At 41.4% G+C, this 13,271-nt stretch overlaps 1 protein-coding gene across 9 annotated transcripts in view; it reads left to right on the top strand.

The window, feature by feature from the left end:
* mycbp2 (MYC binding protein 2) overlaps nt 1-13,271 on the top strand; it is a 77,585-nt gene that overhangs the window by 40,144 nt on the left and 24,170 nt on the right. For 8 of the 9 annotated variants that reach the window (XM_036564482.1, XM_036564263.1, XM_036564337.1 and 5 more), the window contains 27 exons: nt 432-557; nt 734-861; nt 975-1,066; nt 1,409-1,543; nt 1,650-1,733; nt 1,855-1,951; nt 2,941-3,133; nt 3,766-4,040; nt 5,325-5,546; nt 5,764-5,955; nt 6,810-7,016; nt 7,285-7,422; nt 7,541-7,719; nt 7,959-8,101; nt 8,172-8,272; nt 8,390-8,608; nt 8,771-8,993; nt 9,364-9,482; nt 9,778-9,865; nt 9,991-10,040; nt 10,137-10,309; nt 10,984-11,128; nt 11,229-11,435; nt 11,550-11,605; nt 11,692-11,807; nt 12,044-12,141; nt 12,703-12,819. In XM_036564482.1, coding sequence (XP_036420375.1) covers nt 432-557; nt 734-861; nt 975-1,066; nt 1,409-1,543; nt 1,650-1,733; nt 1,855-1,951; nt 2,941-3,133; nt 3,766-4,040; nt 5,325-5,546; nt 5,764-5,955; nt 6,810-7,016; nt 7,285-7,422; nt 7,541-7,719; nt 7,959-8,101; nt 8,172-8,272; nt 8,390-8,608; nt 8,771-8,993; nt 9,364-9,482; nt 9,778-9,865; nt 9,991-10,040; nt 10,137-10,309; nt 10,984-11,128; nt 11,229-11,435; nt 11,550-11,605; nt 11,692-11,807; nt 12,044-12,141; nt 12,703-12,819 — 3,923 coding nt within the window. The remainder of the gene's footprint in view (nt 1-431; nt 558-733; nt 862-974; nt 1,067-1,408; nt 1,544-1,649; nt 1,734-1,854; nt 1,952-2,940; nt 3,134-3,765; nt 4,041-5,324; nt 5,547-5,763; nt 5,956-6,809; nt 7,017-7,284; nt 7,423-7,540; nt 7,720-7,958; nt 8,102-8,171; nt 8,273-8,389; nt 8,609-8,770; nt 8,994-9,363; nt 9,483-9,777; nt 9,866-9,990; nt 10,041-10,136; nt 10,310-10,983; nt 11,129-11,228; nt 11,436-11,549; nt 11,606-11,691; nt 11,808-12,043; nt 12,142-12,702; nt 12,820-13,271) is intronic. The other variant, XM_036564706.1, reaches the window with a different exon arrangement.

Here is a 13,271-nt window from a genome sequence, read left to right as displayed (position 1 = left end):
GACTGTTCAAACACATTGCTGCAAATCAGATTTTAGTACCGCATGTGAAAGAGGCCGAACTCAAAAATGTTTTTTTATTATTTTTATTTGTGCTGTCACACAAAAAACAAATCTTTGTCACATGTGAATAAAAAGATTGGATTTGGGCCACTTTTACCTGCAGCGTGAATGTAGGCCAAGTGGCCTGAGTTGGGCACAACCTGTTGGCAGCCGTTTTGCACCATCCCTAGCACTTCCGATTAGAGCTAATTAGAGTCAAATTATGTTTGGTTAAAAGACTTGCTCTGACTGGCTGTTTGAGAGGGACTGCGATCTGTCAGAGTTAAGTTATTAGCCATCTAACTCAAATACGATTAGTAAAAAATTCTGTGGTTGTCCAGTGTGAAATATGTTGCTGATTCTGTTGGGAACCTGTGTGTGATTTTGTACAGGTTGTCTGGATACACTAGCAGCCATGCAGGAGCTGAAGATGGGTGTGGCCAGTGCTGAGGAGGAGACACAGGCAGTGATGAAGGTTTATTCCAAAGAGGACTACAGTGTGGTCAACCGCTTTGAGAGTCAGTTCCCATTGCTGTGACACAATGAACTTTTTTAAAACCATGCTATATTAACAATGTCTCTACTTTGTCCAATACGAGAATGGAAGGTTGACCAGTGTTACCGAATAGAATGTTGCAGAATATGTGCAGTTTGTCATTTATTATTGTTATTGTTTTAATTTTTTGGTGTTCAGGTCATGGTGGAGGCTGGGGTTACTCTGCCCACTCTGTAGAGGCCATTCGCTTCTGTGCGGATGCTGATATCCTGCTGGGGGGGTTGGGGCTGTTTGGAGGTCGGGGAGAGTACACTGCCAAAATCAAGGTAGGCTGTTGTTTCGGTTAGAAGCTCACTTATGCTATAATTATTGCCTTTTCTCAATTTACTTAGATTTGATACATGAATGCCCTTGTGGATGATTGGCTGTTTACTTGCAGCTGTTTGAGTTGGGCCCAGATGGAGGAGATCATGAGACAGATGGGGACCTACTGGCTGAGACAGACGTTCTGGCTTATGACTGTGCTGCTAGGTACTGATAGAAATGTTTCTATTCTTTTTCTGGACATTAACACTCATTTCATCACTGGAACTGGTCGTGTGATATTGCAAAGGCAAAAGTCTAAAACTGAAGCACAGAATTTTAATGACATATAGCTCTCAGGGGGCTCTTGACTACTGTTTGCTAGTCTGAACATGTCCATGCTGATCTATAGCTAGCATCAGTGTTAATGTTGTGTCTGGTTGCTCCATGAGTCACACACAGATGCAGGATATGTTCTTTTTTGTTTCTATATGTGAGGGAGAGCGAGAATGATGCGGACCTTGTCATCAGGAAGTTTGGTCTGATTATCCATCCTCTATGTGTTTTCAGGGAGAAGTATGCCATGATGTTTGATGAGCCGGTGCTGTTACAGCTAGGCTGGTGGTATGTGGCCTGGGCTCGAGTGTCTGGGCCCAGCAGTGACTGTGGCTCGCATGGCCAAGCAACTATAACCACTGATGATGGGTACCAGCCTCTTTACTTTCATATCCAAATGGAAATGTTAATCCTTCAGTGTTGTGTGATTGTAAATTAGTATGTGAAAACAATGTCTCTCTGTGCCACTTTGCAGCGTGGTGTTTCAGTTTAAGAGCTCCAAGAAATCGAATAATGGTACTGATGTGAATGCTGGTCAGATACCTCAGTTGTTATACAGGTATGTGATGTAGGTGCTCATTTGACCAGACAACTTACTATGATACATTTTATTTCAATATGTGATTGACCTCTTCAACTTACTTGACTTTCTTAGGAGATTTCTTACTTGATTTTCTTAGGTTGCCATCAAATGATGGTAATGCAGCAAAAGGAAAACAGCAGACCAGTGAGCCGGTTCACATTCTGAAGCGCTCCTTTGCCAGGACTGTCTCAGTGGTATGTTTGCCAAGAACAGATACCTTATACCACAGTTAGTTCTGAAGAGAGAGTCTGATTGGTTAAGAAGTGTTCTTCCTGTCCTGTTATTTATGTTTTTTTTTTCACAATGATTGTTCGGTAAAATTCGACTGAGCACCAGTTACTGAGTAACGAACGAACCACAAACAAATTTGTTTTATGCTGCAGCTGACTAAGCCCTATTTTAGCACATACAAAAAACAGAGAATGGATATGATACGTAAGTTATAAGATCATTTTTGACCTGCAGGCTGTTTGGTTAGATTGGCCAGAAGAGAATAACAGCAGGCCTGTTTTAAATTCCAGTTCTGTCCCTAAATGTTCCTAAGTGAGGTTTTTGCTTGGCAGCTGTGATAGCAAAACAACTAAACAAACTTGAAATAGCCAGAAATTAACAGAACACAATTCAGCAAACAACATTGGCTGGAACAAAGCAGCATTCAGTTTAATCTGACGAGTATTGATAAAGCTGAGCTGAACCTGATATTGTGGCAGTTTTATGGCTCTGCAGTGCAAAAGGTGTTACTTTTTTGCTGAAAAATACTTTTCAATACTAAAACTCATTTGATACAGTGTTCGTCAAATTGACGTCTTTGCTTGACTTTTTTCAGCACTGTTGGTTACCAGCCATAGAATACTCAAGGTTGTGTGTTATTCATGAAAACACTTTTCTGCTCTATTGCTTAATTATGAATCAACACACCTGTATTAGCTAGACAACATATTTTTTTTTATCTACGTTTGCCTGTATTTGATAAACGTATTCGTTTAGAAATGGACTCAAATATGTGGACTGTTCTGACTAGTCTGGCCTAGTTGTGTTTATTTTTCAGAAATAGAAAACATATTAAATTGCTTATTTGAATTTGTGAAACAAGTAAATTAAAAAACAATACATTTACCAGTCTACTGACCTTCTAGCAAGTGGCCTGACCTAATGCTGTAATGTTTGTATGTTTTTCCTTCAGGAGTGCTTCGAGTCTCTGCTGAGTATCCTGCACTGGAGCTGGACTACGCTGGTGCTGGGGGTGGAGGAGCTCAGAGGACTGAAGGGCTTCCAGTACACAGCCACCTTGCTGGACCTTGAGCGTCTACGCTTTGTGGGCACCTGCTGCCTACGCCTGCTCCGTGTTTATATCTGCGAGATCTACCCCATCTCTGGTAATCTAGATAATATTTGGTAATAGATGCATACATGTGGTCAGTACAGTGCAGAAGGTTAATACTTCTATATGTGAAAAAAGCTTCTGAGTTATCATTTAGTGGTGGCTGCTGTTGGCAAAGTATCATAACTGTTCGATATGTCGTTAAATTATCATCAATATTAGATCAGCAAAACTACTGCTAATTAATTTACTGCTATTACTATTTACCAGTCATGTCACCACTGACACAGTGCATTGTTTATGGACAATGAATTGCCCTTCTTTTGTGACAGACAGATAATGTTAGTAGTGGAATTCTTTCTGTGGAACATAATCAGTGTTACGTGGCTGAAGTCCCTGTAACATGAATGCATGTATAGCATAATCCCAAATGAGAAGACAAAGGAGAAACTCCTTACCTTGTCAGGGTGGGTGGTATGAAAAAAATATGATACTTCAAGACATTTTCATGATACGTGATAGGCATAAAATTTTATCATATTATCCACTCGGACTGTATTAAATTTGTTACACCTTTAGTGCACATGCTCTGCTGATTATAAGCCAGTAAAGATTAGGACATGCGTCATGATAGCATATGTAACCCTAACATTGTGTGTCCCTGTGCTTGTGCCTTGTCCTGTTCAGCTAGTACCAAGGCAGTTGTGGAGGAGTCAAGCAAGCTGGCAGAGTGTGTTGGGAAGACACGCAGCCTGCTGAAGAAAATTCTGTCAGAGGGCATGGACAACTGCCTGACCAAACTGGATAACGACCCGCAGGGCTACCTTAGCCAACCGCTCACACTGTTGGAGGCAGTGCTTCAGGAATGCCACAACACCTTCACAGCTTGCTTCCACTCCTTCTACCCTACCCCTGCCCTGCAGTGGGCCTGCCTGTGCGACCTGCTCAACTGCCTTGACCAGGTAAATGCCTTCTGAGGACGCTTGGTCATAACCAAAATACAGCTTCTTCCTACATTGCCCAATTTTACCAACAGTGGTGAGGTCAGAGAATGCACACATCCTCTGTGGTATGTGGGATCCTTTTGAGGAACCAGCTACACAGAGCTCTCTCACAGCACACTAAAAGTGACTAAAGACTGTGATGCCTGATTGTGTCAGTATGTCACTGCATGAAGAAGACACTCTATTCATCTTCCCCATGTCTTGTGGAAATGTCAGTGTACCACTTTGTAATCCTTAACTTCTGGCCCCAGTTGATAAAAGACACTGCTGTAATTTTTACTAAGCCATAGAGTAGAATTTTGAACTGTACTTTATTTGGGAGCCTACTATTACCACTCCTATTCCCCCAGTAGGGGTACATGATATATTGGTGGCCAGTATATTATTTGCCAGCGAATGGGAAAGTGTAGGTATTGGAGCCAATAATTGCAACCAGTAACTTGCTGCCAGATTTGTGCTTGCACATGCACTGATGCAGGTGTAGTCAGCAGTGGTGGGCATTTTTGTTTTTCTTGAACTCATTGAAGTGAAACCTAGTGAGAAACACCACAGCCCTTACATGGGCGATTGATAGTTTCATTCCCTGACCAATCAGGATAATAAAGAGTCCTTGGGCAAAGCTGTTAGTACTGCATTCAGCTACTATTGTAAGTTTTTCTAGATAAGAGTGTCTGTTAAAAATACAAGAATAAATGTTTACAATAATTATCATATCTGATGTAGAGGTGTTGTGCCTGTGTAGAATTAATAAATTATCCATTGTTACGGTCTTATCCTGTCTTGCACTCGCTGCACATATGAATTATACTGTGAACTTGTTTTACAGTATGTAAAAAGTACATTCATTAGTGTTTTGAAACTTCCCTAGTCCTTAGCATTAACATGGTTAATTTTTCTAGTGCTTCATGTATCCTTGAGAAGCTGAACCACTTTCAAGCCCCAGAAAATAAGCCACTTGACAGATTTAGGTCTGATAGCCTGGTGGTGTTGTGTTCTGAAATATCTCCAGTGACATGCTCATTTAGAGGTTTGCTCTGAAAGTAAGACACTGAATTCAGGAACAGAATCTGCAATCCTCAATCATTAGAGTACGCAATCAGAGTTAGGCCTGTCATTCATGACAACACATTGAAATTATGTGTCATGAAATTATATGTCAAAAATCATTGTCATTATCAGATCTCTGACAGATCTCTCACTCTCAGCTTCACACTTACAGTAAATCCAATGTTGATGTTCTAGGACATCCAGGAGGCAAACTTCCGCACCTCAAGCAGTCGTCTGCTGGCTGCAGTGATGTCTGCACTGTGTAACACATCAGTTAAACTGACCTCCATTCTGCCTATCGCATATGATGGAGAGGTTCTGCTGCGCTCGCTCGTTAAACAGGTCAGCACTGAGAATGACTCTGCCCTCGCTCACCGCTTCCCCCTGCTGGTGGCTCACATGGAGAAACTCAGCCATGTGAGTACTCACAAACATCCTGCCTATGTATCCATTTAGGACAATGTTCACTGTAATTATTAACAACAGAGATAATGGACACAGACATTGTCTTATATCTGTGTGCGTGTGGGTGTATGTGTATGAGTGTATATAAGTATGTATGTATGTATATGTGTCTGTAGTGACCTTTTTTTAACATGAAAATGATATGCTGTATGTTTGTTTGGGCGTCCAGACGGAGGAGAACCTAATGGGGATGACAAGTTTCCGGGAAGTTCTGGAGAAAATGTTGGTAATTGTGGTTCTCCCAGTGAGGAAAAGTCTGAGGAAAGAGATGGAGCTTTTCTCTCCCCATTTAGTGTCCAACACTTGCGGCCTGCTGGCCAGCATCGTCAGTGAGCTCACCGCCTCTGCTCTCGGCTCTGAGGTTAGATACTTATGTCTTTCTCTTTCTTTCTCGGTCCAACTCTCTGTCTCTTTGACCTCCTGCCTTTTGCTCTTTTTTTTCTTCATTTTTCACCCTCCTCTTTCTTTCCTGGAAAAAACGTGACCATTTTCCAACTTCTAGTTCGAATAAGCTTTGCCCTCTGCTCTAATCTTATTACAGCAGCCTGCTGGCCATAAATAGCCTTTGGCTGCTGCATGAGAGATGATATCATTCTGTTCATCAGATATATCCCCTCCTCTCTGTTCCTGTTCTTCCCTCTTTGAGTATTGTGCTGTAGGAAGCTGAGTCATGGGCACAGGTGTGTTCTCCACAGGACTGTATCACCCTTCTATTGTCTGGTGTACTGCAGTCCGTCTTGCTTAGGAAACTGCCATTGACTGGTTGTCATAGCAACTGGTCAGCCGTGCCATTAGTCTGCTGGCTGTGTAGAGGACGAGCCATGTTACTGTTCATTTCATCTTATGTTGTTTTGGTATATATGGTTAGTATGTGGAAACGTATGAAGACACAGACCTCTTTTCTTCCCATTAGTTAAGGCCTGTATTTGTCATTTGAGCAAGCAATCACAAAAACATTTTCCTTCAATTTTTGTTATCTCCACTACTGCCACCCAGTGGAAAAGAAATGTGATGTCAGCATGCTGCGATGTTGATCATTTAATGTCTTTTCCCGGTACTGCATCATTACTTCTAGATCTTTAAAGTGGACTATATGCAGGATGGATTGCCATTACCAGTAATCTTAGCAGAAACATTGAACTTTGTGCATCTTTAGATTAAAAAACACTCAGTATTGCATTTTTTGAATTGCTCTGTTGTAATTTCCTTGCTCAGGTTGATGGGCTTAATTCACTGCACTCTGTAAAATCCACTCCCAACCGCTTCACTAAGACCAGTCAGGGCCGCAGCTGGAACACAGGCAATGGCTCCCCTGATGCTATCTGCTTCACTGTGGACAAACCGGGCGTGGTTCTGGTGGGCTTCTGCGTCTACGGGGGAGGGGGTATCCATGAATACGAACTGGAGGTTCTTGCTGATGATGTAAGAGCTGTTTTTTTGCGTCAGTTATATAAGCCATTTTTTATTAGTTGTGTCTTCTATTCTGTTTTTTTAATTAATTAAATTTTTTTGCATATAAGTAGCAGTCATAGAAACCACTCTCAAAGCCTCAAATTACATGGGGAAATATTGATTTGGCTCTTTCAAGTGATGCTTCCGTTTTCATGCTGCTTGTGTTTTTTCAGGAAAGCTCTTATAAAATCAAGCTTTGGAAAATAACCCAATATGTACTTTTTGATGCATGTTTCAGGCACAGACAGAGCACCCTGGGGACTCAGCACACTCCCACAGATGGACATCTTTGGAGCTGGTCAAAGGCACCTACAGCACTGATGATAGCCCCAGTGATATTGCTGAGATCCGACTGGACAAGGCTGTGCCTCTGAAGGTGATTTGGCTACTTACTTAAGCTCAAACATAAACCGTCTTCCTTTTGTTTTACGGGACTTTGAAACATCAGAACATCATTAACAAACATCTGCATCTCATATCTCTGTTTACTACAGGAGACTGTGAAATATGCTGTTCGCCTGCGTAACTATGGCAGTCGCACTGCCAATGGAGACGGAGGGATGACCACAGTGCAGTGTTCTGACGGAGTAACATTCACCTTTAGTACCTGTAGTCTCAGTAGTAATGGCACCAACCAGACCCGAGGCCAGATCCCTCAGATCCTCTACTACAGGTGGGTTATTACACTTTTGTATTCCTCTTTTCACAAACCAATATATCCTTTTTAAAAAAAAAAAGCAGTGTCTTTCTTGTCATACATGAGCCGTATATACCTTTAGAATTAAATTTCATGCCAAAGCTGTTGTATGACATGAGAATTCACTGTACGCCTAAAGTAAATCTGTAATTAATTAGAGCATGATGAGTACAAGTATTCTTTGTTACATTGTTGTTACATTTTGTCTGTCACAGAAGTGAATATGATGGAGATTTGCAGTCCCAGTTGCTGAGCAAGGCTAATGAAGAGGATAAAAACTGTAGCCGTGCTCTCTCAGTGGTTAGCGCTGTGGTACGGGCAGCTAAGGACCTCCTACACCGGGCCTTTGCTGTGGATGGTGAGTATTATCCCTTTATTCATGGTCATGTCTGAGTGTCTTACTGTGACTAACTGTTTTCTTTGTGCAGCTGAAGACATTCCAGAGTTGCTGAGCTCCTCCAGTCTTTTCTCCATGCTACTTCCTCTCATTTTGGCATACATTGGCCCTGTGGCAGCCTCAGTACCAAAGGTAATCACGTGTTCTGCCTAGGTATTTGTTTTTTTTTTTGTTTTTTTTGTTTTTTTAAACAGTTTATCTTGTCAGTGTCTATTATATCTGTCATAATTTTGTGTGACCCCATAACAGGCTGCCGTGGAGGTGTTTGGTTTGGTGCAGGAGCTTCTCCCTTCTGTGTCTGCCCTGAACCAAAAGTATGCCCCACCTGCTTTCAATCCTAACCAGTCTACAGACAGCACCACCGGTAACCAGCCTGAGCAGGGTCTGTCGGCTTGCACTACTTCCAGCCATTATGCAGTTATAGAGAGTGATCATCCTTACAAGCAGGCTGGTGTTACCCACTACAAGGTAAAGCATTAATTTGTACTAAAGTATTAATTAGTAACTAAATATGTTTTTAATTGTAATGACAAAGTATGTCAAGGTAAATATCAAAATATATAAGACATGTTTGGTTCTTATTAAGCAGAAACTATGAAGTTCACCTTTTTTTTTTTTTAAACCCTGTAGGTGTCCTTCCCAGACTGTGTGCGCTGGACAACTATAGAGTTTGACCCCCAGTGTGGCACAGCCCAGCCGGAAGATGTGCTGCGGCTGCTCATTCCTAGTCGGACGCTGCACTTCTCTGGCCTGGGAGCCAGGCCCCTGGCCCACGAGACCATCAACGCTTGGACCGAACTCAAGAAATTCTCTGGCTCTACTGGCTGGCCCACCACTGTCCTTGTACTGCCAGGTAGGAGCACAGTCTCAAGTTCCTAAACACACAGCATGCTACTGTATCTGAACACCGCTTGTTTAAAAAAAAAAACAAAAAAACAATTCCTCAAATAAGTATAACATTCAGATCCCAGAAAGGTAACTTAAATGTAAAAGGTTATAGTTTGCAAAATTAAAACTTCTTTTCTTTGTAGATATGGTTGTGTTTTTTTTTAGATAAACGCATGTGTGTGTGTGTGTGTGTGTGTGTGTGTGTGTGTGTGTGTGTGTGTGTGTGGACACAAAAAAACAATGTGTTTCCAGCAAGTGAAATTAAAACACCGGTAGTGAAGATTGATCACTATATACTGTTGCCATTATAAACTCATGTATCTTTCTTCTTTAAGGTAATGAGGCCCTCTTCTCGTTAGAAACAGCATCAGATTACGTCAAAGATGAGAAATCCTGCTTCTATGGCTTTAAATGTGTGGCTGTGGGGTATGAGTTTAACCCTGGTCCTGATGAGGTAAGGGGTCAATTTAAGCCCTTTGATTAGGGAGTTTTAGAATACATTTCTTTCTGATAAACCCCTGAGTTAATCTGAATGAGTTTGAATCTCATTCTCACAGGATATACTGTTCCTGTTGATTTTCTTTTCCACTCTCTTATGTTTAATGAAGATGGTTGCATGCATTTGGCTGATTTTTAGTTGCCCGGTTAATTAGTGGATTAGCTCCGTCTTTTGTGAGCTGGAACAAAGCTTTGTGATGTCTAGTCATGCATATTAACTGAAACTCTCTCCACCTGCCTGTGTCTCTTAGGGTATCATTCAGCTGGAGAAGGAGCTGGCATATTTGGGAAGTGTGTGTGCTGCTGCTCTCATGAAAAAGGACCTAGCTTTGCCTATAGGTAAAATATATATATTTTTTTTTCTTTAGGAAGTTTTACAATGGTAATTGCATTAGTGATTTCCACTTTTAATCATACTTCCACTCATTTCTGTTCAATGTATCACCTTTCTTTCTCTTCCACAGGAAATGAACTAGAGGAAGATTTGGAAATTCTTGAAGAGGCATCACTTCAGGTATTACAATAAAGGTTTTGTAAATCATTTAGGTTCAGTAAGATAAAGTTGGGTTAAGTAGGATTAAGTTGTAATCTCTGTGATTGTGTCTATTAGGTGTGCAAGGCCCATTCAGGGATCCTGGGGAAGGGGCTGGCTCTCTCTCACTCCCCTACAATTCTGGAAGCTCTAGAGGGCAACTTGCCCCTGCACCTGCAAAGCAATGAGCACTCTTTTCTGGAGGACTTTATCACTTGTGTGCCCAATTCAAGTGGAGGCCGCCTAGCCAGGTTAGTCCTAAAGAAGACATTATAGTCGTGCAGGCTGAAGCCCAACTGTTCAGATGTAAATTTAAATGGCATTTAATGCATTACATTAATCAGACTATGCTGGACAGTGCTTGTGGGAAAGCTTTGGATAAATGAACGAGCAGCGAATTAATAAACTAATAGCAAAGAGGAAAGCAACTGTACAAGAATCCAAAAGCTATAAGAACACAAGCAAAAGTGAGAGGGCTTTGATCACCAAGGAGTTCACTGTATGTTGACTGTACATATGATATTCAGCTGTAACATGCAGCCACTGTTGCTTTCACTGGACATCAGTGATGAAAATTAGAAAATGCATTTACAGAAAATACATGATTTTCATGTTCAGGTTCCTGTGAACCCTGGTTAACCCTAATAAAAATACTGTTAATGAATTATCTGTCCACTTATGTAACTATAACACTGCTTTAATTTGAAAAAAATCTTTCTTTAGGGTTAAGCTCAAACAAATAAGAGAATTATGCTTAATCGCATTCCACTACACAAACTAATGCAAATAATCGATATTACTTGTTTTTATCGTTGGACAGTCCTGGTTTTGTCTGATGATGGCAACAACAAAATAAAAGCAACACATGCCTAAGAAAGGCAAGTTATAATTTTTTTTTCCTCCAAAAACTTGCCTCTACTTTCAGGTGGCTCCAGCCAGACTCCTACGCAGACCCTCAGAAGACTTCCCTCATTCTCAACAAAGATGACATCCGTTGTGGTTGGCCAACTACTGTGGTTGTGCAGACCAAAGACCAGTATGGGGATGTGGTACATGTGCCAAATATGAAGGTAAGCCTTGTACTTATACAGAGCAACTATGTTTTTATGTCTAAAATAAGTTTTTTGACATCCGAGAACCTTTTCCAAATTCATCATCTTTGGTCTGCAGGTGGAAGTGAAAGCTGTGCCTGTGTCTCAGAAGAAGTCCATTCAGCAAGACAACATGAAGAAACTGCAGCGACTGCCAGGGAGCCCTTCTAACTCAGCAACAGGCACTGACCTCACTTTCGGTGGCTTGCCAGCACCAAAACTGGAGGCCACTTACGAACCCATGATCATCAAGGAAGCCCGCTACATTGCCATTACCATGATGAAGGTTTGCTGCTACTGCTTTGGTTTGTGAGAGCAGGAATAATAGGTACATCCAATGTAACCAAGTGCGTTCATTTATATTTCATGCTTGGATTGTGGTCTTTTCCCCCCTACTTAGGCATACGAGAATTATTCCTTTGAGGAGCTGCGCTTTGCCTCGCCCACTCCAAAGAGGTAAAGATGGGTTTCGTGAACTGCTAAATTCTGTATTCTGTTGAATAGAAATAATGTTTTACAGCATATGCTCTTATTCTCATCAGGCCTAGTGAAAATATGCTCATCCGGGCTAATACGGACGGCACCTACAGTGCCAACTGGACTCCTGGTGCTGTTGGGCTGTACACCATCCATGTTACCATAGATGGCATTGAAATTGGTAAATAGTCCTAGAATTATCGTAGCCTGAGTAGATGCAATAGCAGTAGTGTAAGCTAAGGGGAAAGTGTGCCATCTGACTTCATAAAACCATTGGCAGTTTTAATTTTATTTAAAGTCAAATAAGCTTTATAGAGCATTTCACTGTGGAAATACTATTTTAATAACTTAATAAAAAATGCCGCGTTAAGATGTGCTACATATAAATGATTGCTGACAGCATGGAATTTTCTGCAGATGCAGGTCTGGAGGTGGAAGTGAAAGACCCACCCAAAGGGATGATCCCTCCAGGCACGCAGATGGTTAAACCCAAAGCTGAGCCACAACCAAGCAAGGTGAGATTTCCTCTTCTAACATCTAAACCAAGGCCTGATCCCTTTGGTCTTGCAGGGCTTTTCTTTCCAAGAGTTACGTTCTATTGTTGACATTTTTTATTCAAACTTGAAACTTTTTTGTGTTTGTTTACCTTCAGCTTATTAGAAGTAAGGCTTGAGTTGTATTACATTCTTGTAAGGAGTTTCCTGGGTTGACGTGAGAAGTGACTTTTTCTTTAACGCCTTTTTCTCATGTACTTGTACTGTGAGTTTAAGCTGGGAAACAAGCAACACAAACATACTGCGCATAATCATGCAAGCTTTTTATGCCTTTGCTGCTGGGCTCCTTATTTCTGTGTAAAACCTCTCAAAGCTTGATTTTATGTCCTAAGGTTTTTAAATCAGAAGACTAATCTGACAGGTTGTTTTTGGAATGGAGCTCTTCTCACACTTTCTCTGCTACATATCCCTGCTGTGTGTTTGTCTCCTCCTCTCGTAATCTGCGGTGCTTTGCTTTCTCCTGCCATCTGCTTGCCTGTCTCACTGTTCCCCGTCTCTCTCTCCCCTCTCTGCTTCTCTCAGGTGCGCAAATTTGTCGCCAAGGACAGCGCAGGGCTGCGTGTGCGTAGTCACCCCTCTCTGCAGAGTGAACAGATAGGCATAGTCCAAGTCAATGGCACCATCACTTTCATTGACGAGGTAAACCACTCTAGACCAGGGACACACTTAATCTGTCTGTATTGTTTCCAAGTACTGTGTCCTTTTCCCTCTTGTTTTTCCTCTTGTTTAAATCAGAGAGAGCCTGGTGACAGTAATTATGTTTGATTCCTTTATGGTTCCTCCTTTCTAAAATCACAAATAGTAATAAGCTTTTTAAAATTAGTTCTGCAACTCTCTGTAAGCTTACATTTTTTGATTTGGTTAAAACATTTCTTTGCCTTTCCTTTGCTTCACACATGCAAGAGACTTTGAGGCTGCAGTTCTGTCCTTAGCCTTAGTCCAAGGGACATATTCATTTAAATTAGTCAGAGCTGGCCCCTGATAAGTCTGCTCTCTGTTATTGAGACTTCTTCAGCAGAAATACGTACTCAAACACTGCAGATGATGATATTCATAATTCCACACTAACATGCTCTGTAGATCTATGTTTA

The sequence above is a fragment of the Colossoma macropomum genome, unplaced genomic scaffold (assembly GCF_904425465.1).
Source record: "Colossoma macropomum unplaced genomic scaffold, Colossoma_macropomum, whole genome shotgun sequence".
Classification (NCBI taxonomy): domain Eukaryota; kingdom Metazoa; phylum Chordata; class Actinopteri; order Characiformes; family Serrasalmidae; genus Colossoma; species Colossoma macropomum.
Note: the sequence above shows the minus strand (reverse complement) of the source record. Positions and strands in the feature narration are given on the sequence as shown.